The sequence below is a fragment of the Euprymna scolopes genome, chromosome 7, assembly GCF_053919585.1.
Source record: "Euprymna scolopes isolate OS-2025 chromosome 7, ASM5391958v1, whole genome shotgun sequence".
NCBI lineage: Eukaryota > Metazoa > Mollusca > Cephalopoda > Sepiida > Sepiolidae > Euprymna > Euprymna scolopes.
Genome location: NC_136488.1, coordinates 146,995,261 through 147,020,260, shown reverse-complemented (window position 1 = coordinate 147,020,260; position 25,000 = coordinate 146,995,261). Strand labels below are relative to the sequence as shown.

At 37.1% G+C, this 25,000-nt stretch overlaps 2 protein-coding genes and 1 long non-coding RNA gene across 3 annotated transcripts in view; 2 read left to right on the top strand and 1 right to left on the bottom strand.

The window, feature by feature from the left end:
- The window catches only part of LOC145280038 (RING finger protein 11-like), a 202,648-nt gene extending 199,651 nt beyond the window's left edge, over nucleotides 1-2,997 (bottom strand). The window contains exon 1 of the mRNA XM_080131703.1: nucleotides 2,375-2,997. Coding sequence (XP_079987829.1) covers nucleotides 2,375-2,482 — 108 coding nt within the window. The 5' untranslated portion in view covers nucleotides 2,483-2,997. The remainder of the gene's footprint in view (nucleotides 1-2,374) is intronic.
- LOC145280039 (uncharacterized) overlaps nucleotides 1-25,000 on the top strand; it is a 61,476-nt gene that overhangs the window by 12,398 nt on the left and 24,078 nt on the right. The gene's annotated exons all lie outside the window — the stretch shown is intronic.
- LOC145280170 (uncharacterized) lies at nucleotides 3,073-8,151 on the top strand (the record flags this gene model as incomplete). Its single annotated transcript, XM_080131934.1, has 2 exons — nucleotides 3,073-3,124; nucleotides 6,878-8,151. Coding segments are annotated over 2 exons (1,326 nt in total), but the record flags the coding sequence as incomplete, so codon positions are not given.

Genomic DNA, 25,000 nt, shown 5'->3' with positions numbered 1-25,000 from the left:
CTGCAATTACCGAATTATTACGGTATTGTTTATTAATTACATCATTAATTGAACGAATATTGTTATTAAAACTAGAGCTAATTTGGTCGAGATAATGTTGTTTTAATGGCAGCTTTCTTAAAGTAGAAAAGTTTAAGATAACAGATATATAATGGTGTTATGCTCTTACTAACATAGTTGAGCAGTGCTAACATAGTGCACTAGTGCAGTTACTAACATAGTTGAGCAAGTTGCACTGCTCAAGCTCAAGTGCTCAACTTGAGCACTTGAGTAGTGCAACTGTAACTTGAGCACTCTGTAATTGTTCCTTCATCACACATTATAAACAATTTACACTTAAAGGAACGGCTAGAATCTTAAAAAGATCTCTTGGTTGGAATACGGGGTGAATTGTCTGCCATCCGGTAGGATGCCCCATCCCCAACTTGAACAAAATGAAAATTGAAAAAAAAAAGTGTTAAAAAAAAAATGTCGTTTATTTATTTAGTTCTAAGTGCCGCGGCTGCCGCGCTATTTTTTTAATCGTATTTCCATATTTAATTAAAGTTTTATATGTTTGTTTGTTTTTTTTTTCAATTGTAAGGTTAAAGTACAGAATAGGTACAAAACACCCTCCCCTCCTCATGTTAAAAATGGCTTTTTAAATAATAACGTTATTATTTCAGCATGGATCACTCTCTGCATGAGTACCGTTTATTTTTACAACAAATACTTTTGTTTATTCATTTTTTAAATTCATTTATAGTCAGTAAAAAAATATTCCTTGAAAAATTAAAAACAATATTTAACTTTGGTACTTATGCAGAGAGTCCGCTGTCTGTGCTGAAATAATAACGTTATTAATATTATTTTAAAAGCCATTCTTAACATGGGGAGGGGAGGATGTTTTGTATCTATTCTGTACTTTAACCTTACAATTGAATAATAAAAAAAAAATATATCATCAAACGTGGAAATACGATTTTAAAAAATAGCGCGGATCACTCTCTGCATTAGCACCTTAATTTTTATCGCAAATATTATTTTTCTAAACAAATGTATACATTTTGTTGGTATTTTTTTTTTTTTACGAGAGTACCCAGCGTTGTATAAACACTCAACCTCCCCATGTTAAGAACGGCTTTCGGAATAAACACTCCAACCTCGAAAGCCGTTCTTAACATGGTAGGTGTTTATTTCTTAAAGCTGTTCTTAACATCAGAAGATTGAAGTGTTTATACTACGTTGGGTACTGTCGTAAAAAATAACCATTTTTTAATAAGTGTGTGTGCTTTTCTTTTTTAACCAGTTTTTATGACCGACCACTAGTATTAAACCAAAATTAGTACGACTACGTATTATTAATTTTAGTATAACCAGTTTTTTTTCTCTCTGTTAATTCAAAGAACAATTTCTATAAATAAATAGATCGTATCTTTATTTAATACAGTAATAGTCTTTAAAAAATACACAACTCCCGATCAATCGCATAGAAACTAGGATAAATCTAAAGTCTGGTGTCAATATAGTTGAAAGGAAGATTTTTATGCACAAAATGTAAACATACTCGGCCAAGAGAAAGAAATTACCAAATATATATGTATATAAGTTATTACTGGAGTTAAAAATAACAATTAAAAGGCATATTTCATCAAATATTAAACAAAACCTTATTTTTTAAACAAGGAATTGCTAAATCGTAGTTAAAAAATTAACTACTAAGTAAATAGAGTAAATAATACGTTTTTTTTTTTTAATTTTATTTTAATGTTTCGTTTTGCTTCTTCGTACATCTGGAATCATGGTCATTTTTTGTAAATATATATATATATAAAAAAAAGAAATCCTGGAGAACATAAAAAAAATCATAATACGCAATTCCAAATTAATATTAATAAATTAAATAATTAGTATTTAAGCTCTATATTAGTAACAAAAAAGGGAAAAGGTTTAAATTTATTTGAGATCGCATGGAAATATTTAAAAAAAAACAAAAACAAAAAACGTCGAAGATGAAATATATATAAGTAAATTATGTTTCCAAACAAAAGAAAGGCGAGGCATCTTCTCCCCTTTGTTTTTATATTGGTCCTTTTTTTTTTTTTTCTTGTAAAGGTGGATTTGGTTCCCTTTTTTTTTTTTATTAATGTGAAGGTTTTATTTTTTTTGTGGATTATTGTTGTTGTTTTGTTTTTTTCTGATTTTTTTTATATGGAATGATGTTGCTTTTTTATGTGAATTATTTGGTATTTTTATATAAATTATTGATGCTTTAAAAAAAAAAAAAAAATCTCATACACAATGAATGAATGAATATAGATATGATCCCTACCCCTCAATCTTAATCTAAAAACATTGGAGGAAAAAAAAAAAAAAAAAAAAAAAATTAACAAACCTGGTATGGTGGTGGTGGCCCTAGGGCCGGATCTGAACCATCATTACTGTCACTTCCCCTGAGCAAAGATATATCATCTGCGTTTGGTGTTTTTAAACAATTCCCCATCTTGTAGCAGGTGAACTTCCTCCAAAGATGGACAGATCTTGAATAATAAAAACGGGAATCCTACAAAAATGTCTCTTGTTGTTGTTTTGTTTCCAGTTTGTTTTTTGTTGTTTTTTATTTATCAGCTTAAAAAAAAAACAATTTTTTTTTTAGACTGTGACCAGCAATTTATCCAACTTTTATTTATTTTCTTGCAAATGTAGATGAGTTTATTTATATTCTTACTTTCCCTTAAAAAATCCGTGAGAATAGAAAAGAGCGAGACGGTCTAAGTCACCGTCTTCTCTGAACTAGTGAACTAAAAACTAGTACTCTCTGGCGTAGACTGAAGAAATCCGTGTCTACAAATTGAAGATGGAGATAGACAGATAGACATAGGGAGGGGGATAAAGAGCAACGACAGAAAGAAGGAGGGAGGAGTCGAATGTCGATATGCGAATGTGTGTGTGAGAGACAGAGAGAGGAAGGGAGGGGTGAAAGTGTTCGAGATGGGGAGGACTAATGTTTATTGTGAAAAGCAGAGAATTATTCCAGAAAGCATGGTGTTGTGTTGAGTAGTATTAGAGAGAGAGAGAGAGAGAGAGAGAGAGAGAGAGAGAGACAGACAGACAGACAGACAGACAGAGAAGAGGCGAGATCGAAACATAGGAGGAGATTGAAACTTATTCGCATTTAAAAACAAACAAAGGGATAGATATAAAAGCGGAGGTCAAGATGTACGTAGAGAAAAAAAAAAAACGACAAAGAAAAGTAAGTATTCTCTCAGAAAAGATCTTTAAGGTCGTCACCACCGTCAACGAACGCTTTATCAAGTAACAAGAACTCTTTCCCGGCAGCAGCAACAATAAAGTGTAAGCGAGCACGCGCGTGTATATATATATATATATATATATATATATATATATATATATATATATATATATATATAGGGAGAGAGATTATTTCGAGCGTTTATCGATACCTGCGGTTTCACAGAAAACAATCCAGATCTTAAAAATGTAAAATAAAGAACATATTCTTATATACGTAATTGAGCACTCTAGTTATTACTCTTATACAAAATAAAAGTACATATTTATTGTTAAAATAAATAGGTGCGCACACACGCGCGCAGTCTCAGAAATCAAGTCCTTCCTGAGGCTAACACTCAATGTCTATAATAAAATACATAAATATCCGAGTGTTCAACCAAAGTTCTGCCTTTTACTTATCTTGAGTGAGTAAAAAAAAAAAAAAAAAAAAAAATGGAGAACATTAATTTTCTTCTCCTCAAATCGATCATTTAATTATGTTATAGTATATCTTTCTTGTAATCTTTTGGTCCTGCCGGATTACAGGACAAGATTTCATCTAATCTGGTGGAGTCTGGAGTATTCAAGCAACATCACTTGGAGAAGATGAACCATTCCTCGTATGAGCCAATGTATGGCCATGTCGAGGGGATCTTATTTGAACTTTGGATACCGTGTTATTTTGGATATTTGGTCAGGGTTTACTAGTAAGAAAAGCATCCTCATGCCCTGTACAGAGAGACCTTAGGAGAGGGTCTAGTAGGAATTCAAATTTTTTTTTCTTTCTTTCTTTTAAGATAATAATGCTGGGTATGGGGCAGCCATAACAGCTGCGAACACTTCTCTGCTTTTTATTGATACCAGCCGAAAGATCTTTTTAGTATCCTCACTGTTCCCTTAAGTGCAATTGTCTTTTCTTTTCTTTTTTTACATGATAGTCACAACTTATCAAGGCCCAGAGGCGACTCGAGGATAAGGGTTATTGCGTGTACAGTAATCAATGGGACAATATCGTAGTAATCGTTAGTAATAGAGGTCTGATAAAGTGTCTTACTTAAGAGGGCGGTTTATCAGGAATTTGTTTATGTTGAACTTGAAGAGATCCAAGTTGTAATCAGGCGGAAAACAGGCAAACGGCAGAGAGTTCCACAGGCGTACACTTCTAAGAAAGAAGCTTTGTTCATGGAATCTACGTTTTGATTTTGGCACAGATAAAGAGTGAGGAAAATTATTGACAGTGGTTTCAGCTAGACGGGTGTTTTTTGTGAAAGATTGGTGAGCGGGACCAGAGATTGGAGCTGAGACGAGCACCTGCCAAGGAATTAACCATAAAACAGAGACACACTCGCAACGTATCCTCTGTGGGAGAGAGAAAAGGGCACCCCCCCACTAAGCTACGAAGTCTATTTTGTACTCTGTCAAAGCAGGATAGGCTGTTTTTAGCAGCTCTTGCAAGATGTGGCAGCAGTACCCCATCCTTAGACGTACTTGACTTTTATATAGATAGAGAATTGCATCAGCAGTGAAATAGCTTCTGGAGCAGTAGAAGGATCCCACGATTTTTCCAGCGACCTTGGCAACGGATTTGATGTACGTGTTCCATTTCAGATCAGGAGTAAAGGTCAATCCCAGAAGCTTGTCAAAATATGGAGCCTCCCCAAGACGAGAGCCATCCATTTCAATTGATACCAAATGGGGATCAGAGCGTTGATGATGTAAAGATAGGAACTTGGGTTTAGATGCATTAAAAGTAACCAGCCATCTCTTCCCTCACTGTACCACACGCTCAAGATCAGAGGAGAGAGAATCAGAGAGAACTTGGTCATTTACGGCCTTTGAAGTGTTGCCATAGATGGTCGTGTCATCAGCATAAATGTCGACGAATGATTTTAAGTATGTGTTTTGTGAGATCATTGATGTAGATCAGGAAGAGAGTTGGGCCCAGGATGGACCCCTGAGGGGCTCCAGCATTAATACTGAGAGCCTCTGATTTCTGCCCATTAACCACTACTCTTATGAGCCGATCAGAGAGAAATGATTTAATAATTGAAAAACATTTCCAGTTATACCATAGCTGGAAATCTTGTGAAGTAGGCCTTTATGCCATACCTTATCAAAGGCCTTTGATATGTCAAGAGCAATTGCCCTAGAAAGGAAGCCTTTGTCCAGAGATTCGCTAATCCTATGAGATATAACTGTTAGCATATCTGCTGTAGATCTGGCAGAATGGAAACTATATTGCATGTGTTACAAATATGTGAAAAAAATATATAATTTGAGACAATAATTACTTTTAATATTATAAAAAAAAAAAAAAGTCGAGAGAGAAAATTCTGTTTTATCGCGCTTTATATTGTCGTCTGCTCTCAGTGAATTTATAAACATCCGGAAAAAGAAAAAGAGAGAGAGAGAGAGAGAGAACATACAAAAATACAGCGAGGGGACGCCTATAAACTGTAAAGAAAGAGAGAGGGGGAGAGAGAAGATATGAAACTAGAGAGAGGAAAAGCTGCAGGCATCTGCATCGTGTGTTATAGAGCGAGTGACGCGAGAGAGATGCAGGTACATACAGTGAGAGAGGGGGCGCCAAAGAGAGAGAGAAAGGTATACCATTAGAGGGAGGGAAAGGAGTGGCGCAGGGTGGCGAGACAGTTACGATATAGCAGCTGAGGAGGAGGGTCAGGAAAGCGACATTGTTGGCGATGGTGACGGCGTTTGTGGTGCTGACGACGGCGAAGAAATGAACAATATATTTTGACGACAGAGAAAACGAAAAAAGGCGATAATGAGGAATGACGATGTATCCAATGGACGAAGGAACGAAATTGTTTCAAAAGAAAGGAATGCAACAGAAATATTTAAAACCCGGCGCTGAGTGAGTCGATTGTTTATTTTTCTCTCTCTATATCTCTCTCTCTATATCTCTCTCTCATATATGAAAACAACTACAAAAACAAAAACACAAAAGGATATCCTTCAATTTTGGAGTTAAAAGCAGACGACAGGGTGTGAAGTGTTTATTTCTTTTGCGTGGAAATTCTCTCTCGAATCTATTTCAAGTTTGTTTGTTCATCCAGTTACACATTCTCTTTTATTTTCGTTAGAATATATTTTTATATATATAAATAAAATTGTGTTAATTTTTCCATTGGCCTCGGTATTGTTACTTGGATGTGTTTTTCCTGTCTTGTGTTTATAAATGTCTTTCGAGAAAATGGATATATCCCTCCCGTATCTAAAAACCCGGGAAAACTAATTTCTTTTAAATAATTTTATTTTGTGTTACGACTAGACATTCCGGGTCGTAACATAAATGGGGCTCTCGTCCGGGATTATCCTTCTCCAAAGACACTAGACAGTGGACACATTTAAAGTAACAAGAGGTGTTTAAAAAAAAAAAAAAGATGACACTGGTTCAAGCATTCCTAGAGTCACCATCATTTTAAGAACTGTGCAAGATGAAAAAAGATGACATATTATCAATAACGAGAGAGTATAAGTTAGACCAGACCGGGTATGCGGAAAGCCAAACTAATTGAGATAGTGACGGAACATTTGGTCGATAATGACCTAGTGGACGAGTCCGTGTTGCGGATTTTGACAGAGAGCAGACTTGAACCCCGTCAGGAAAGAAGGAAAGAATTCGACATCCCCAGAAATATCCGGCTCGTACTGACGTTCCACGAAGAAAATGTGGACGGGTATTTCCTACATTTTGAGAAGATAGCTTTGAGCGCTAAATGGCCCAGGGATGCGTGGCCGATGCTGCTACAGACGGCACTGAAAGGAAAAGCACAGGAAGTGTATGCCTCCCTATCTTTAGCAGATTGCACCGAATACGAACGCCTGAAACGTGCCATCCTCCATAGTTACGAGTTAGTGCCTGAGGCATATCGGCAACGATTTCGGTCAGGCCAAAAGGAAGAAGACCAGACGTACGTCGAATTCTTCCGTCAGAAAGAAACTCATTTCAATAGGTGGACCTCAGCTAAAGATGCCACCTTTGATTACGAAAAACTCCGTCAAATGATCTTGATGGAGGAGTTCAAGAGCTGCCTCCCTAGTGAACTAAAATTATTCCTGGACGAGAGGCGGATCGACACAACATACGAAATGGCAATCCTTGCCGACGAGTACGCCCTGACGCATGCATGCGAGGGAAATAAACCCCTAAAATTATCCGAGACCCGCTCGAACTCCCGGAAAACAAGTAGCGTTACCCACAGCTTAGGGCATAGTCCAGACAGTAAGATATATCGACCCCCTGACATCAGCAACAGATCCCCAAACAACTCGATCCGACCACCCACCTATCAAATGACAAAGACACATAGGCCTGTAACGTGCTATTATTGCAGGAAGGTTGGACATATTGCAATGAACTGCCCCGCAAGGGAAAATGTGAACTCGATGAAAAGACCACTTGGTAAACCGCAAGGCTTTATCACCACCTACCAACCCCCTGCAGAGAACGACGGCGATAAAATCAGGGAGGAGTTCCAACCATTTGTGTCGGATGGTCTGATATATCCGATAACTGACCACACGAATTGGCGGAAAGTAAAAATCCTTTGCGACACTGGAGCAACCCAATCGCTGGTTTTAAAACAGAGTATGCCATGCGAGTCACAGATGGCGACAGGAGAATCCGTCATAATTCGCGGAATTGGGGGAAGGTATATTAACGTACCGATCCACCGAATCTCTCTTGATTCGAACATAGTACGTGGTCTGGTGGAAGTAGGCGTAGTCGATAGCCTACCCATGAAGGGTATCTCGATGTTACTCGGGAATGATCTAGCCGGCAAAAGAGTTGTTCCCCACCTGAGAGTGATGGTGGAGCCAAACACTTCAGAAAACACTGAGATGATAGAGTAACAACACCCCGGCATCTTTCCAGTGTGTGCAATAAACTGTGCCCAGTCCGCAAAAAGAACAGCAGAGAAAAGGTTAGAGGCAAAAGATCGGTCCAGGGAAGATGAGGAAATCGACCTATCGAAATCATTCATGAATCTTGAGGGGAAGCTCAACTCGCCACCCACAAATCCAAATAATACCCATACCAACGAAACCTCCCTACAAGTTCCCGCTTCGTGGCAACAGATCATACAAGAACAGTGGAAGGATGATGGGATTTCCCCCCTCTTCGAAGTGCCCAAAGAAGAACTGGAAAAAATACCCTCTGGATATTTTATAAAAAATGGTGTACTGATGAGGAAATGGAGACCCCCGCAATCCCCAGCTCACGAAGACTGGGCGGTGATATACCAACTAGTGTTACCAAAAGCACGTAGGGCCGAAGTGTTGGAAATAGCGCACGAAACCCATTGGGAGGCCACTTAGGCGTCCGTAAAACCTATGATAGGATCACCAAACACTTTTACTGGCCTGGAGTTTGCAAAGATGTATCCAACTTTTGCCGAACTTGCCACACCTGCCAGATGGCAGGCAAGCCGAATCAGAAGATACCAATCGCCCCCCTACATCCTATACCCGCTTTTGAAGAACCATTTTGCCGCGTTTTAATCGACTGCGTGGGTCCACTTCCTAAGACCAAACGAGGAAATCAGTATATATTCACTATCCTCTGCGCATCTACCAGATTTCCAGAAGCAGTCCCGCTCAGGAACATATCTGCTGAGAAAACCACAAGGGCTCTTCTCAACTTCTTCTCCATGGTCGGACTACCAAGGGTAATACAGTCTGATCAAGGATCGAATTTCATGTCCAGGATGTTTCGACAGTCCATGAGTGTGCTGGGCGTACAAACCGTAAAGTCAAGCGCATACCATCCCCAGTCCCAAGGTGCTCTAGAGAGATTTCACTCTACACTGAAAACCATGATCCGGACCTATTGCCTTAGTCACCAGAAAGATTGGGATGAGGGTATTCCCTTTTTGATGTTTGCAGCGCGAGACGCCACACAGGAGTCTCTAGGATTCAGCTCGTTCGAACTAATATTTGGCCACTCAGTACGTAGACCCCTAGCATTGTTAAAAGAAAAATGGCTGCAGGAAGGAGTCACCTGTGAACCCACACTGGAGTATGTGTCAAGGTTCAGACACCGACTATATGAAACCAGCCGACTGGCACGTGAAAGATTATGAACAACTCAAGCCAGAATGAAACAACATTATGACCGAAATACTACCTCCAGGACTTTCAAAGTCGGAGACAATGTGCTTGTTTTGTTACCATTATCTGGTCATCCACTTAAGGCTCGGTTCCACGGCCCCTACACCATTGCTCGGAAGGTCAGTGAACTAAACTATATAATAAATACTCCTGATCGTAGAAAGGCGACACAGATGTGCCATATCAATATGCTCAAACCGTATTTTGAAAGGGATAAAATAAACCTTATTGTAGTCACAACTCCGTCCGCTTCCATAAAAGGACCCGAGGAGGACAGTGAAAGGATCCCGGGGAAAGACAACCACCCTCCGAGGCTATCAAACTCAGAGATATTAGCCAATCTTACACCCGTACTATCTCATTTAACAAATAGCGAAAGAAACGATATGACCGTCCTCATTCAGAGCTATAGCGATCTCTTTCCCGACGTTCCTAAACAAACAAACATCGTGCAACATGATGTGGAAATCGAAAAGGTCACCCCCATTAAGCAACACCCATATCGTGTAAGCCCACATAAAGCGGAAATAATTAGACAAGAAGTCAGATACATGCTCGAGCATGGCATCATTGAACCTAGCCAGAGCAGCTGGTCATCTCCTTGTGTGTTAGTTGGAAAACCAGACGGATCCGTTCGCTTTTGCACAGATTACCGCAAAGTGAACGCTATCACAAAGTCAGACTCTCACCCCATACCCAGGATGGATGACTGCATCGACAAAATTGGCAAGGCCACATACATTTCTAAGCTAGACCTACTCAAAGGATATTGGTGTGTACCCTTGACTGAGCGTGCTAAAGAGATATCGGCTTTCGTTACACCCCATGGTTTGTACCAATATAGAGTCATGCCCTTCGGGATGAAGAACTCCCAAGCCACCTTTCAGAGAATGATGAATTCATGTTTGCAAGATCTATCTGGTGTTGAAATCTATATCGACGACATCGTCATATATAATGAGAGCTGGGCTAAACACATAATGTCCTTGAGAGCTGTATTGGATAGACTTCGGCGGGCAAACCTCACGGTTCATTTAGCTAAAAGCGACTTTGGCAAGGCTGAAGTTATATACCTAGGACATACAGTCGGCTACGGGGAGGTATCCCCGGTTGAGGCAAAAATTCAAGGCATCGTAGATTACCCTTCCCCTGCTAATTTGAAGAGTCTGAGGCGATTCCTCAGCATGGCCGGATATTACAGGAAATTCTGTCAAAACTTTTCCGACATAGCGTTACCACTCACCCAGATGCTGTCCAAGAAGGTGAAATTCTCCTGGACCCAAACTTGTCAAAAAGCATTTGAGCAAATCAAATCTTTACTATGTTCTCAACCTGTTTTGAAAGCCCCTGACTTCTCACAGCCATTCCGTTTAGCCATCGATGCCAGTGATTCTGGTCTTGGTTCCGTATTACTCCAGACAGATTCAGCCGGTATTGAACATCCAGTTAGCTACTTTTCCAGGAAGTTTAATGCATATCAAAGGGGATATTCGACTGTTGAAAAGGAGACGTTAGCCTTCGTCCTCAGCTTAAGGCATTTCGACGTGCATGTTTCTTCCTCATGTACGCAAATACTCGTTTATACTGACCACAACCCCCTTACTTTCTTATACAAGATGAAGAATCAAAATCGACGATTATTAAACTGGAGTTTGATTCTACAAGAATATAACTTGAAAATCCAGCATATCAGAGGAGTGAACAACGTTTGTGCTGATGCTTTATCCCGTATATAATATGGATAACCTAGAACACTTCTTGTATGTTTCTTTTAGAAGATCGTAAGATAATTCCAAGAGACTTCAATATCACACGAAAACGTGTGGGACTGGTCAAAATAAGTATGAAAAAAAAAAAAAAATCTTTGGAAAAGATTTTCTTTTTTCTAATATAGGGGGGGGGTGTTACAAATATGTGAAAAAAATATATAATTTGAGACAATAATTACTTTTAATATTATAAAAAAAAAAAAGTCGAGAGAGAAAATTCTGTTTTATTGCGCTTTATATTGTCATCTGCTCTCAGTGAATTTGTAAACATCCGGAAAAAGAAAAAGAGAGAGAGAGAGAGAACATACGAAAATACAGCGAGGGGACGCCTATAAACTGTAAAGAAAGAGAGAGGGGAGAGAGAAGATATGAAACTAGAGAGAGGAAAAGCTGCAGGCATCCGCATCGCGTGTTATTGAGCGAGTGACGCGAGAGAGATGCAGGTACATACAGTGAGAGAGGGGACGTCAAGGAGAGAGAGAAAGGTATACCATTAGAGGGAGGGAAAGGAGCAGCGCAGGGTGGCGAGACAGTTACGATATAGCAGCCGAGGAGGAGGGTCAGGGAAGCGATATTGTTGGCGATGGTGACGGCGTTTGTGGTGCTGACGACGGCGAAGAAATGAACAATATATTTTGACAACAGAGAAAACGAAAAAAGGCGATAATGAGGAATGACGATGTATCCAATGGACGAAGGAACGAAATTGTTTCAAAAGAAAGGAATGCGACAGAAATATTTAAAACCCGGCGCTGAGTGAGTCGATTGTTTATTTTTCTCTCTCTATATCTCTCTCATATATGAAAACAACTACAAAAACAAAAACACAAAAGGATATCCTTCCATTTTGGAGTTAAAAGCAGACGACAGGGTGTGAACTGTTTATTTCTTTTGCGCGGAAATTCTCTCTCAAATCTATTTCAAGTTTGTTTGTTCATCCAGTTACACATTCTCTTTTACTTTCGTTACAATATATTTTTATATATGTAAATAAAATTGTGTTAATTTTTCCATTGGCCTCGGTATTGTTACTTGGATGTGTTTTTCCTGTCTTGTGTTTATAAATGTCTTTCGAGAAAATGGATATATCCCTCCCGTATTTAAAAACCCAGGAAAACTAATTTCTTTTAAATAATTTTTTTATATTTTGTGTTACGACTTTTACCCCTAAACATTCCGGGTCGTAACACATGTCACTAAGAAGCTTATTTCTGCTGAGGTGGTTGACTACTTCTTTATTTAATATGGATTCCAGCAACTTACTCATGATGCACAGGAGACTTATTGGTCTGTATTGAGAGGGAGATGACCTATCACCTGAATTCTTAAATACAGGGCATACTGATGAGGTTTTCGAGGGTGTTGGGAAGCACTTCTCCTTAAGACAACAGTTAAACAGTTTTGTAAGTATGGGGGCAAGTTCTGGTTGAAGCTTTTTCAACACTATAATTAGAATGCCGTCAGGGCCAGTTGGTTTACTGGAATCAAGGTTCTTGATTAGTCTGGCGACCTCATGCACAGATATTTGTATGTTGCATAGCGTGTTGTCCATTATAGGAGGAAATACGGGGAGTTGATAGCCTTCGTCGCATAGGGTAGAATTAGCTGCAAAGTTCTTGGCAAATAGTTTGGCCTTGTCTCATGCTGACGAGATGACCTCAAGTCCATTGATAATGGTTGCGATAGAATGCACGCTTCTGTTCAGGATCCTGTTTGCTATTTGCCAAAACTGGTGGGAACCAAGCCGCTGCTCAACTACTTTGGATTTAACGGACTGAGCTTATAGCCCTCTTGCATTTTTTATTACTCTTTTACAGTGGTTGCTGGCAGTCCTGAAAGCAGCTTTAGTGTCAGTACATCTATTACGTTGGTAGCTATGGAAAAAGTGATTTCTGTGTGCGATGGCAGCAGCACATTCTGGGGAGAACCATGGTTGGCTGTTAGGTTTTTGTTGGAATTTTTTGGATGGTTTGAATTGGTCTATGCCTGGATTTCTTTTGCACTTGGTTTACCAGGAATATTAGTTAGGTAGGACCAGGTTCTTCTTCATGAGCCCTGTGGCACCTATAACAGCTGGTATGATTGAAATCTTCCTACAGTTCCAATTTCTTTTTATATCATACATGAGACCTTGATATTTAGCCTGTTTCTCCCCTTCAGCTCTGTTCAGACCTCCATCATTAGGGACACTCACTTCCACCAAGGTTACCACTCTCTCTGACTTATTCCATATAACTTAGGTTTGACAGCAGCATTTTCAAGGTAGGTGACTGTAGGAATTACATGGTCGTAATTATGTGATTGCATGTGTTTTTTCAAGTTTTGACAGGAATATGCTCTGCCTTTTACTTATCTCGAGTGAGTAAAAAAAATGAAGAACATTAATTTTCTTCTCCTCAAATCGACCATTTAACTATGTATATACTTTCTTGTGATCTTTTGGTCTTGCCAGATTCCAAGATAAGAATTTAAGGGTGGAATATTCAAGCAACATCACTTGGAGAAGATGAACCATTTTTTCAAGTTTTAACAGAAATGTGTTTCTTCCAAAGTTCATATTGACCATTTAGTATATCTTTCTTGTGAGCTCTTGGTCTTACTGGATTCTAGAACAAGAATTTATCTAGTCTGGTGGAGTATTTAGCTTCGTGCCGTTACTTGAGGTAAGATCATTAGGAGAAGGTTCATGATTCCTCGTATGAGCCAATGTATAGCCTTGTAGAGGGGATTTTATTTGAGCTTTGGATACCATGTTATTTTGAATATTTTGGCAGGGTTTACTAGCAAGAAAAGTGTTGTCATGTTAGGTTGTCTTAACAAATCTTTTTACCGAGAAACAGAAGACACTCAAGGATGATGTCTAATGGCTATTTCATACTCTCCAGTACGTAATTCTACTGTTTTGATTGTGATAACCTCCCCTTACCATCACCCAGCCAACTAATGAAGTTCAAAGTAGCTCATAAGTAGGTCAATGTTTATTTTTAAAAAAAAAACATAAATGAATATTATTGTAAGAAAATACATTAATTTATAATGCTTTCATTTTTTTTTTTTTTTTACTGTTTGATTAAAAAAACAATTTACATTGTTTATACATGAAATGGATGGACACACTTTTATTTAAAAGAATGAGACTTTTTACAACCCTCCCCAATTATGACAGATTGTAATTAAATACTTAGTCGTACCATATAAGTATCGATAATCAAAAAAATCGGATGAAAGAAGAAACAGGCGATTTTGACCAAAGTTAACACCTTATACAGCCTAACATCACATGTGCATTTGCAAAGATTTATGACTACACAAGCCGAAATGCCCGAGATATAAAATCAACAGCAGGTTCTTTGATATGAGAAGGATGCATTCAAAATGAATATTTTTGTTTAGACCACAATTGCAACATAATACTTGAAGTTTGCATTTTAAACTTTAAATCAAGCTGTTATATATAAATTACTTTTACAAAATCAACAGAAGTTTCTCTACAGTGCAATATAGACTACACTGTATGGCGGACTAAGTTACTGCAGGGAAGCATATACGCTTCCTCCCGGTGCACCATGATGAGTACCCAACTAGAGCAGGCAATGAAATGGATTTGATTGAAAAATGGATAATTTCACTGATTTCGAGGTCAATAAAAATATGGGAATGTGAAACATTCGTTGATTATCATTCAATCCTAGGCAACGTCGGGTCTCCTTGCTATATAATATTTTTATTTATATAGACAAATATTATATTGCATAGTCACTATACTGTAATGTTTCAGAAACCAAAAGTCACTCCTTAGGCGACGTAATGAAGTTTATTTGCCACCGAAAGCATTTGGTGCTCAATGTCTGAAACATTAGTATGCTCAGTGTAGCAACCATGTAATATAATATTTGTGTATATAAATAAAAATATTATATTTTGTTCTTTTTTATTGAGCACTCTTAATAAACTCGTTTTAATTCATGAGTTTTAGCTCCTAAATACCTTTAATTTGGTATATATATATTATATATATATATATATATATATAATATATATATACTAGCATGGGTACCCGGCAATGCCCAGGTCGACATGAAGTTCCGTTTGGAACAAACCTGCTATACAAAGGATATTAATCATTTTCATCGTGGGCAACGTCGATACCCCCACAACAATTTCAAAAATAAAAGAACGGATAAAAACATGTAAATGTAATCGCCCAAAATAGAAGTACATGATGCCCTCTCGACCAGATATTTTGGCAGAATGGATACAAAGAAAAGAAGCTATTCTCCAGATATTGAGCACTTTTTGTGGCTCGTGCGCTGGACCTCTCCCCCCCCCCCCCAAAAAAAAATGAAATAAAAAAGAAATGAATCAAAACAACTTTTGTTTCAATAAAATTAGCAGCAAGTGCCGGAGCGACCGAAAAAAAAAAAAATAGCTGTGAAACGCGAATAAAGGGAAGGAAAAGCTAATTTGGAAACGACTTTGGCCACTGTAGAAATAATAACATTTATAAACATTAACGCATTTGAAAAGTTTAAGAACAAAATGCAATTACTTTTATTGGCTTGTTTTTTTTTTTTTTTTTTTTTTTTTTTGAAAGGCACTTTTTCACTTGTTTTTTTTTTCCGTAAATAAAAGAAATTTTCGACTTGTATCTTTTTTTTTTTTTTTTTTTTTTGGTGGTGGTGATGGTGGGGGTGGGGTCAATTCCCGGAACGCTAAAAAATTCTGTATAGTCGTTTCAAGAATAATAAACACAAACAAATGAGATCTTTTCGTTTATTCGTAAGTGATTCATTTATTTATTTATTTATTTTTAATATTTAAAAAAAAAGGCAAAACATCTTTCTGTCTACACGAAATTATTTTTTCACACTAGAAACTTATTGCGATTACCAAATTATTTTATTTGGAGAAGAGTTTCTTTTTTATTTTTCGAACTTCGGAACATAAAAAAAAAACTCATCAGGGGAAATAACTCTACCCGTTTCTACAAAAATCGATGTCGGAAATAATAATTCCTCATTAAATTAAATTAAAAATATGAATAGTTGAGGTTTGATGATGCTGCCGTTCAGTCTCGAAAGACAAAGGATACCCTCCTGTAAAAGCAGCTGCGCGTGTAATTGTGAGGCAAGGGTTGCACAATCCCAACCACACCTCTCCTGAATTGGCACTGTTTGAGTTTAGTGGCAAGAAGTCCAGGATGATTGGAAACAATGCCGAGATAAGCGGAGAGCACATACAGCACATGGAAGTCCCAAATAATCACCCATCTGGTACTGGCCAGGCCCATGGTTGCTTAACTTCAGTGTGTCAAATGTGATTAGATACATAAAATGTTGGAATAAATGATACTTCACTTATCTAAAACCACAATCTACTCGACAATAAGGCTTAACAAAGTTCATATATTGACTTTTGAATATTGAAGAATATTATTAGATCTTTGAACGTCATTAATGAAATGAACATTACTATGGGGGAATGATTTATGATAGGTTTTTGTTTACATTGAATTTGAAGACGATTATGCTGTAGTCTACAGGGAAGCAGTTTTGTGATAATATGTCCCACTTTCTAAGAAAGAAATTTGATGATGCACATGAATAGGCGACCCAAAGTCGGCAACAAACAGAGTCAGCTAAAAATACTGGTATTATACTTAATTTTTTTTTTTTTCATTTTAATAAAACTATAAATAAAATGTTACTGTTTCATTGTTTTGAATTTGTGGGTTTGTATTACTGTACACATAGATTCGAAAAAGTTGTCAAAAAACAAATATATAACAAATAAATGTTATCAAAGGCAAGATAAGTTACTTTTCTACCAAACTGGATATATTTTTCGTGTTTTTATTCAATGTAACATATTTATTCAGCTCGAAAACCATACAGTGTTTACCGATGTATTGGAAAATTCAAGATGGCGTCTGACTCTCTCTTTAACACGGTAAGTTTGGGAAAAGGTGTTATAAATAAAAAACTGGATAAAATACTGTTAAAACTCGCTCAATATGTTACCGTGACATAGGTTGACATATATTCGGCGCATTTTTAATAGTATTTTGTCTAGTTTTTTATTTATAACACCTTTTCACAAACTTACCGTGTTAAAGAGGGAGTGAGGCGCCATCTTGAATTTTCCAATACATCGGTAAACACTATGTTTTTTGAGCTGAATAAACATGTTACACTGAATAAAAAACACGAAAAATATACCCAGTTAGGTAGAAAAGTAACTTAACTTGCCTTTGATAACATTTATTTGTTATATATTTGTTTTTTGACAACTTTTTTCGAATCTATGTGTACAGTAATACAAACCCGAATTTGTTTTTAGTTTTATAAAAAAGTATATGAAATATATTTATGAAATATTCATTGATCTGTTTAATACTTTTTATTTTTAGAAAAATAAAATAAGTTTTTATCTGATACTATTCGCTGTGGACTTCGAGTTGCTTATTCTTGTATATCACCAGAAATTCTGTTAATGGGAATTCTGCCTGATGCTAGGCATAGTTTTTTGCAGTTGTGGTAATAAGATGATTTCTAACTGTGAGTGCCTTACAAGAAGGAACTTGAGATTGGATCTCAGTCTAGCACTTTTAAGTGAAATAACAATAGAGCAGAAAAAGACTAGCAACATCTCTTCTATGAGAAACAGGCTGTAAGGAATAGAAGAGATCATCTCCCACTAGATTGTGAAGTCGATTTTGTACTTTGTCAAGGCAAAAAAGACTGCTCTGAGTGGCACAATCCAAGATGTGGCAGCAGTACTACATACAAGCAACATCTTTGTATATACATATTTTTTATGTGTTGGGACGATAAATCGGAATACAGAATCGAGAATCGGAAAAATCGAAAATTTAAGTGGGTATCAGAATAAAAAAATGTTGTGCCTATTTTACAAGGCCAAAAAACAATTACTTTAATTATATATTTTTTAATTTGATTTTATTTAAAACAAAATCTTCCAGTGCTGGTTGTAATAATAAAATAATAAATATGTAGAAGCCTACTTTTTCTATTTAAATTTTATTAAAATGAACTTCTTAATATACTCAGTCATAGATATGCGAGCGACTACATGAAGGTTTACTAAGTTGCATATCCCTTTAAAAAAAATGAGCGTTAATTAACTACTTGTTCATTTTTCATAGTCTCTTATTGGATGATTCGTTTCATTTCATTAATATGCTGAATTCTATTTAGCCATAGTTTCTACATTCTGCATAATTGCATAGAATTTCAAATGAAAACGTTCTAGCACACAGAAATATTTTTATATCTATCTATCTATCTATCTATATATCTATATATATATATATATATATATATATGTATATATGTATATATATATATATAATTATAAAACTCAAATGATCTTGTAACGATGTATATAACCCACTTTCCGGTTTACGATATCCGGTTGCGCATGCGCGCATGACCTGCGCACTGAAATATTAACGTTATTATTTCGAAATTATTATTTAACATGGGAAGAGTGGGGTTTAAAATAACTTAAACGTAATACAGAAATGAACAATGTAAAAAACAAAAAAAAAAAAGCAGATATATCAAAATTTGAATTTAACTATAATAAGTATTATGGTATCTGTTTAGTGCACATTTACCTATAAGTATGGCCAACCACTTATAATTCAGTAACTGTAAAAAAATTTTTTTTCAAAAATAATCAATTATAATAAACTGAACGACATAGAAATCTATCTATATTCTTTTTTCATTTTAATATACTTTCGTAGAAATGTTTCTGTTATGTCAAAAAAAAACCCTATTTTCTTTACGTCACAAATGTCATGCTAATACATGAATTCCATAGCTAATATAACATACTGACCCAACGGGTCACGGGTAGTCTAGTATATATATATATATATTAGTGTTGGGAGGATTAATCATAATCAGGAAGTGGAAAAATCAGAACTTTTGGGGGGTTTGGAATCGAAAAAATGTGTGACTAATTTTCTGATGCCAAAACGATTCTTTTAATTATCTTTTTTTATTTGATTTTATTTAAGACAAAATCTTCCACTGCTGGTAGTAATAAAAAAATTGATGCCTTGGATTTTTATAAAACTTTCTGAAAAGTTGTAACTAACTGATTTCTATATAATTTTATTTGTCTATACTTTGCAATAACTCTTGGCTGTGCCCCAGGGACTCCTTTGGAGCTAAGAAAAACACTCTATTTGTGGGATTATTTTACCATATTTGTCCAAAATTTTCTGTGTATGTCTATTTAGCAGTTTTGCATGGTGCTGAACTCAAATTTAAATATGTTAAGGCGTTGGGGACTTTTGGGGCTAAATGAGGGGTGCAAATGATGGACTTAGTCATTTCTTTTTTTGCATGATGCAGAACTCAAATTTACATATGTTAAGGCCTAAAACTGCACCGTTTGTTCATTTTAACCAGAATTTGACGTTTCCTGGGAACTGTTGGGGTTAAATGGGGGTTGCTGAACTTAGTCATTTTTTATGCTCTGTTCACTGTGCACGCACGGGGGACCATGCATGCTTCACTTGTTTTTTCCTGATTCCGATCCTGATTAATCATCCCAATACTAATGTTCACTAATGGACATGGAGACCATGTTTCAATCATCAGTCGAATCATACCAAAGACTTATAAAATGGTACTTGTTGCATCCTTACTAAACATTCAGCATTCTAAGATGGAGGAGATCAAGAGTAAGTGGAGCAATCTAAAGGCAAAAGTGGGATTATCCCATACATCTCGATATAGTAGTCAATGAAAAGGGAACCGTCGGGACGCCTTCAACTACAGTTAATCCATTTATTTTATATAAAAGGACTATGCGGATAAATAAATGATGTAAATAAAGAAGAAAGGAAAAACTTGAAAAATTATAGAACACTAGACCACCTGTGACTCATTGAGTTAGAATTTGTAAATTATATTATTTAACATAGTTTCTTAACTTTGACTGTTGGTTGGTTACAGCATATCAACCCTTTTCAGGTTATTCAATGCCAAATTCAGTGATTTTGAAGGAAAAATATTTAATAGAATATATTTGTTTATTTCAAATCAGTTTCTATTCAACCCATAGTTGGGACCCTAACAGGTACTACCACTCCGGGTCAGAGTGGACCTGGGAGCAATAGCAATTAAAGGGTGGCTCCACACTCCCCAGAGCCCGCAAGCTGGGGCCTCACCATCGGATATAGTTTAAGGTCATATCCAAAACCTTAACTGTTGGCTACTGCTGCTGCTATCAAACAAACATGCACATTATGCCTGTAGTCGTTCCTATTTACTTGCCTCCCCATGAGGGCAGAGTTAGCCACAAGGTCTATTTTTAATGTGGGGAAAATCCAGCTCCTCACAAAGAGGCACTCCTGATAGGAACAAAAATAAAATTTTTCTCAGTCTAGAAGGATTTCTCCTCCACTGACCGAGGACAGAAAAGGTGAAATATAGTATCAGAACAGATACTACACTTTGTTCTTAGCTAAAAGGCAATGGTGTTGTTGAGCGTCATTCATGATTATTTTATTGGCATTTATTTCCCCCAATATCTTTCTATTTGGAATTCTTTCTAAAAGAATATTGGGTACTTACGGGAGGGGTCACGTGAAGGTTTCTAGCATTCCTAAGTGAAAGTGTTTCTATGGAACAAAATGGATTTGAAATGGGCACACCTAGGTTGTCAGTCCGTGTCGTTAGCCACTCAGCCACCGTCATCTTCCCAATTCTGTCGTTGAGCATCGTTCGTTCATTTTGAATGAATCAGATGATTGGCATTCATTTCCCTGGTATCTTTCTATTAAGATATCTTTCCAGAAAGATATTGGATATTTACGGGAGGAACCACTTGAGAGTTGCCAACATCCCTAAATGAAAGTGTTTCTATGGAACAAACTGGATTCAAACTTGACACACCCAGGTTATCAGTCTAGGACAACAGCATATTCCTTTCATTGTTTTGACTCTCGAGTGTGTACCCATTAATATCTTATATGCTTTTATATAGAGTGATGTAGTTCTCGGTTGATTAACTGTGTCTAACTGTGTCGAATATATACTTGAGAGTTAAAACAATGAAAAGAATATGCTGTGTTTCATAGCCCTAGTCATTAGCCACTTAGCCACCATCACCTCCCTGCAGCTGTTGTTGTTGTTGCTGAACACCGTTCATGATGATGATGATTATTGTTGGCATTCGTTTCCCCAATATCTTTCTATTAAGAATTCTTTCTAAAAGGATATCGGGTACTTACGGGAGAGACCATGTGAAGGTTACCAACGTTCCTAAGTGAAATTGTTTCTGTGGAACAAACTGAGTTCAAACGTGACAGCCCAGATCGTTAACCAGTGAGCCGCTATCACATCCCTGCTACTGCTGCTGTTTTCAAACAAACATATATGTACATTGCTTTTAGCAACTATCATTCGTCCTTTTTTATGACATCATACTGCTTTAAGCAAACACTATGTATCACTTTATGACATCATATTGCTTTTCTCACCTATTATTCTGGTCCTGGATATCACCTTAACTATATCCGATGGTGAGACCTCAGCTTGTGGGTTTGGGGAGTGTGGAGCCACCCTTTAATTGCTATTGCTCCCAGGTCCACTCTGACCCGGAGTGGTAGTACCTGTAAGGGTCCCAACTATAGGTTAAATAGAAATCGACTTGAAAAAAACCAAATACATTCTATTAAAATATTGTACTTCAAAATCACTGGATTTGGCATTAAATAACCCGAAAAGGGTTGATATGCCGTAAAACAAAAACAACCAACCAATCACCTATTATCCATTTTCTGTTGCATCACATTGCAATTATTATTCATTTTTTTTTTTTCAAATAAAATACAAATAGTCATTTTCTGATAATAATCATTCAATTAATTTATTTCTTGGCATTTTGGCTAAGAACAAAGTGTTGTATCTGTTCTGATACTACACTTCACTTCACTTTTTCTGTCCTCGGTCAGTGAAGGAGAAATCCTTTTAGACTGAGATAATTGTTATTCTTGTTCCCATCCAGAGTGCCCCTTTTTGGGGAGCTTGATTTTCCCCACATTAAAAACCGACCTTGTGTCTAACTATGCCCTCGTGGGGAGGCAAATAAATGGGAATAATTATTTGATTCAATTTATTATGCAAAAAAATAAAACAAGCATGCTTCAATTCCCAAGTAGGGAAAAAGGTGGTAAAACTGATTACTATATTAATATATTATCCCATTGACTACTGTACACTCAGTAACCCTTATCCTCGAGTGGCCTCCGGGCCTTGATAAGTGATGACTTCTATGTAAAAAATAAAAAAAAATAATAAAAATTTACATAGAAGAGGATACAGTAGCCCAGCACCTTTCAAATTTCACCTTGAATAGTTGCATCATTGGCACATTCATTAACTCTTTTTGAAGGAAAGTAGAAAGTTGATCTAGTTTTACTTTCGGCAGCCTCAATTTAGTCCTCATATTTTATGAGTGATGTTTCTGACAAAGAGGGAAAAATTGTTGTTTTCTGGATCACAATCTATTCCATCTATAACACTTATCGTTTGTAAGTTTTTTTACCTTGAAGTAGTATTTTTTTTCTTCATGCATTGTCTGGAGCGATCTCCATGTAATAAGAAGAAAAAGTATTCCAAGGATTAGGGATTATGATTGAAAAAGCACCCCTTCTCTGGTTCAATCAAAATCAGTAGTTAAATAGTTTCTTGTAGTGTCTATGTAGACCTCTTTCTGATGCAGGAGTGAATAAGAGGTCCAAAGGTATATCATATTTTTTTTTTTTTTTACACAGTGGTCACCACTTATCAAGGCCCGCAAGCCACTCAGGGATAAGGGTTATTGCAAGTACATTACGTTAGTGTGGAGATTTGATGAAGTGTTTACTTAAGGGGGCGGTTCATTAAGAATTTGTTAACATTGGACTTTAACACATCCAAGTTGTAGTCAGGTGGGAAGCAGGCAGATGGAACAGAGTTCTACAGGCGTGCAGTTCTAAGGAAGGAACTTTGTTCATGGAATCCACGCTTTGATTTAGGCACAGATAAAGAGTGGGGGAAATTTTTGACAGTGGATTCAGCTAGACGGGTGTTTTTCGTGAAAGATTGGCGAGGGGGGACCAGAGATTGGAGTTCAGACGAGCACCTGCCATGGAAATAACGATAAAACAAGGATAGGCTCGCAACGTCTCTTCTGTGTGCCTGTTGGGTAGATTATAAGCCAAAATGAGATCACTACATAATCCTCTTTGCTCAAGGGAGTAAAGGATAAGTTTCTTGAGATGTAAAGTAAGGGATTCAAGTATGCTTGATAAGGAGCAAAGTAATAATTTCCCCCACCCTTTATCTGTGCCTAAACCTAAACGTAGATTCCACAAACAAAGCTTCTTTTTTTAGAACTGCACGCCTGTGGAACTCTGTTCCGTTTTTCTGCTTTCCAGCTGACTACAATACAGTCGTCTTTTAGTCCAATGTGAACAAGTTCTTGATGAGTTATGTCCCCTTAAGTAATCCAATTTACCAAATTTCCACTACTAACGATTACTAAGGCATTTCCCCATTGACTACTGTACACTCATTAATCCTTATCCTCGAGTGGTCTCTAGGCCTTGATAAGTGGTGACTCCTTTGTAAAAAAAATAAAAATAAGGGCTGTAAAATTTTAGTAATATGTGGTACGATATCTTCACGAACCCGAGTTGGCCGATGGTTTCGTGATTACCACATACGTTGACTGGTCTTTCTCTGTTTCCTTCCACGCCCACGTTGCTTTAAGATCCGTAGAAAGAAGAGATGAGTATGGCCCAGTCGACGAAGGTTGAATTTGTTGCTGGAGGGAAGAAAAGTTGCCAAGCAATCAAAGAAAAATGTCTGAAAGCGTTTGTTATAAACAATAACAACGTTTATTAACACAATCTTCAAACACCACGCAATGGGAGTGATTGTGGTTGACTGGCGGAATAAAGTTTTCTTAGAAACTCTTGACTGCAATTAAGCAGCGTTGATGAAGAATGGCAACGGATTTGGTTCTTTAAGCGGCAGCAAAAAAATGAACCAACTCCGTTGCCATTCTTCATCAACGCTGCTTAATTGCAGTCAAGAGTTTCTAAAGTCTTCAAGTCTAGATGGTTCATCTTAGGTAATGTAATCACTGTATGTTTACTTCACAAGATTTCTAGTTAGTCCATAGCTGGAAATGTCCTATCAATTCTTAAATCCTTTCTCTCTGATAGGCTTATAGGAGTAGTCATCGATGAGCAGAAATCAGAAGCTCATAGTATCAATGCTGACATACCTCAAGGTTCCATCCTGGGCCCAACTCTCTTCTTGATTTTCATCAATGATCTACCAAATCACATTCTTAGATCAGTCACAGAGATTTATACAGACGACACCACAATCTATGGTAACACATCAAAGGCCGGGAAAGAACAAGATCTTTCTGATTCTCTCTTTTCTGATCTTGAGCGTGTGCTGCACTGGGGGAAAAGTTAACTGGTTAATTTTATTGCTTCTAAAACCACGCTTCTCTCTTTATATCATAATCGCGATGACCCCCATCTGACCTCAATTGAAATGAATGGCTTTCATCTTGAGGAAACAGCATGTCTTGACAAGCTTCTGGGACTGACCTTCGCTGCTGATCTGAAATGGAACACATACATCAAATCTGTTGCCAAGATTGCTGGAAAAATGGTTGAATCATTCTACGACTACAGTAGATATCTCACTGCCGATGCAATCCTCTATAAGAGCCAAGTACGTCCTAAAATGGAGTACTACCACCACATCTGAGCAGAA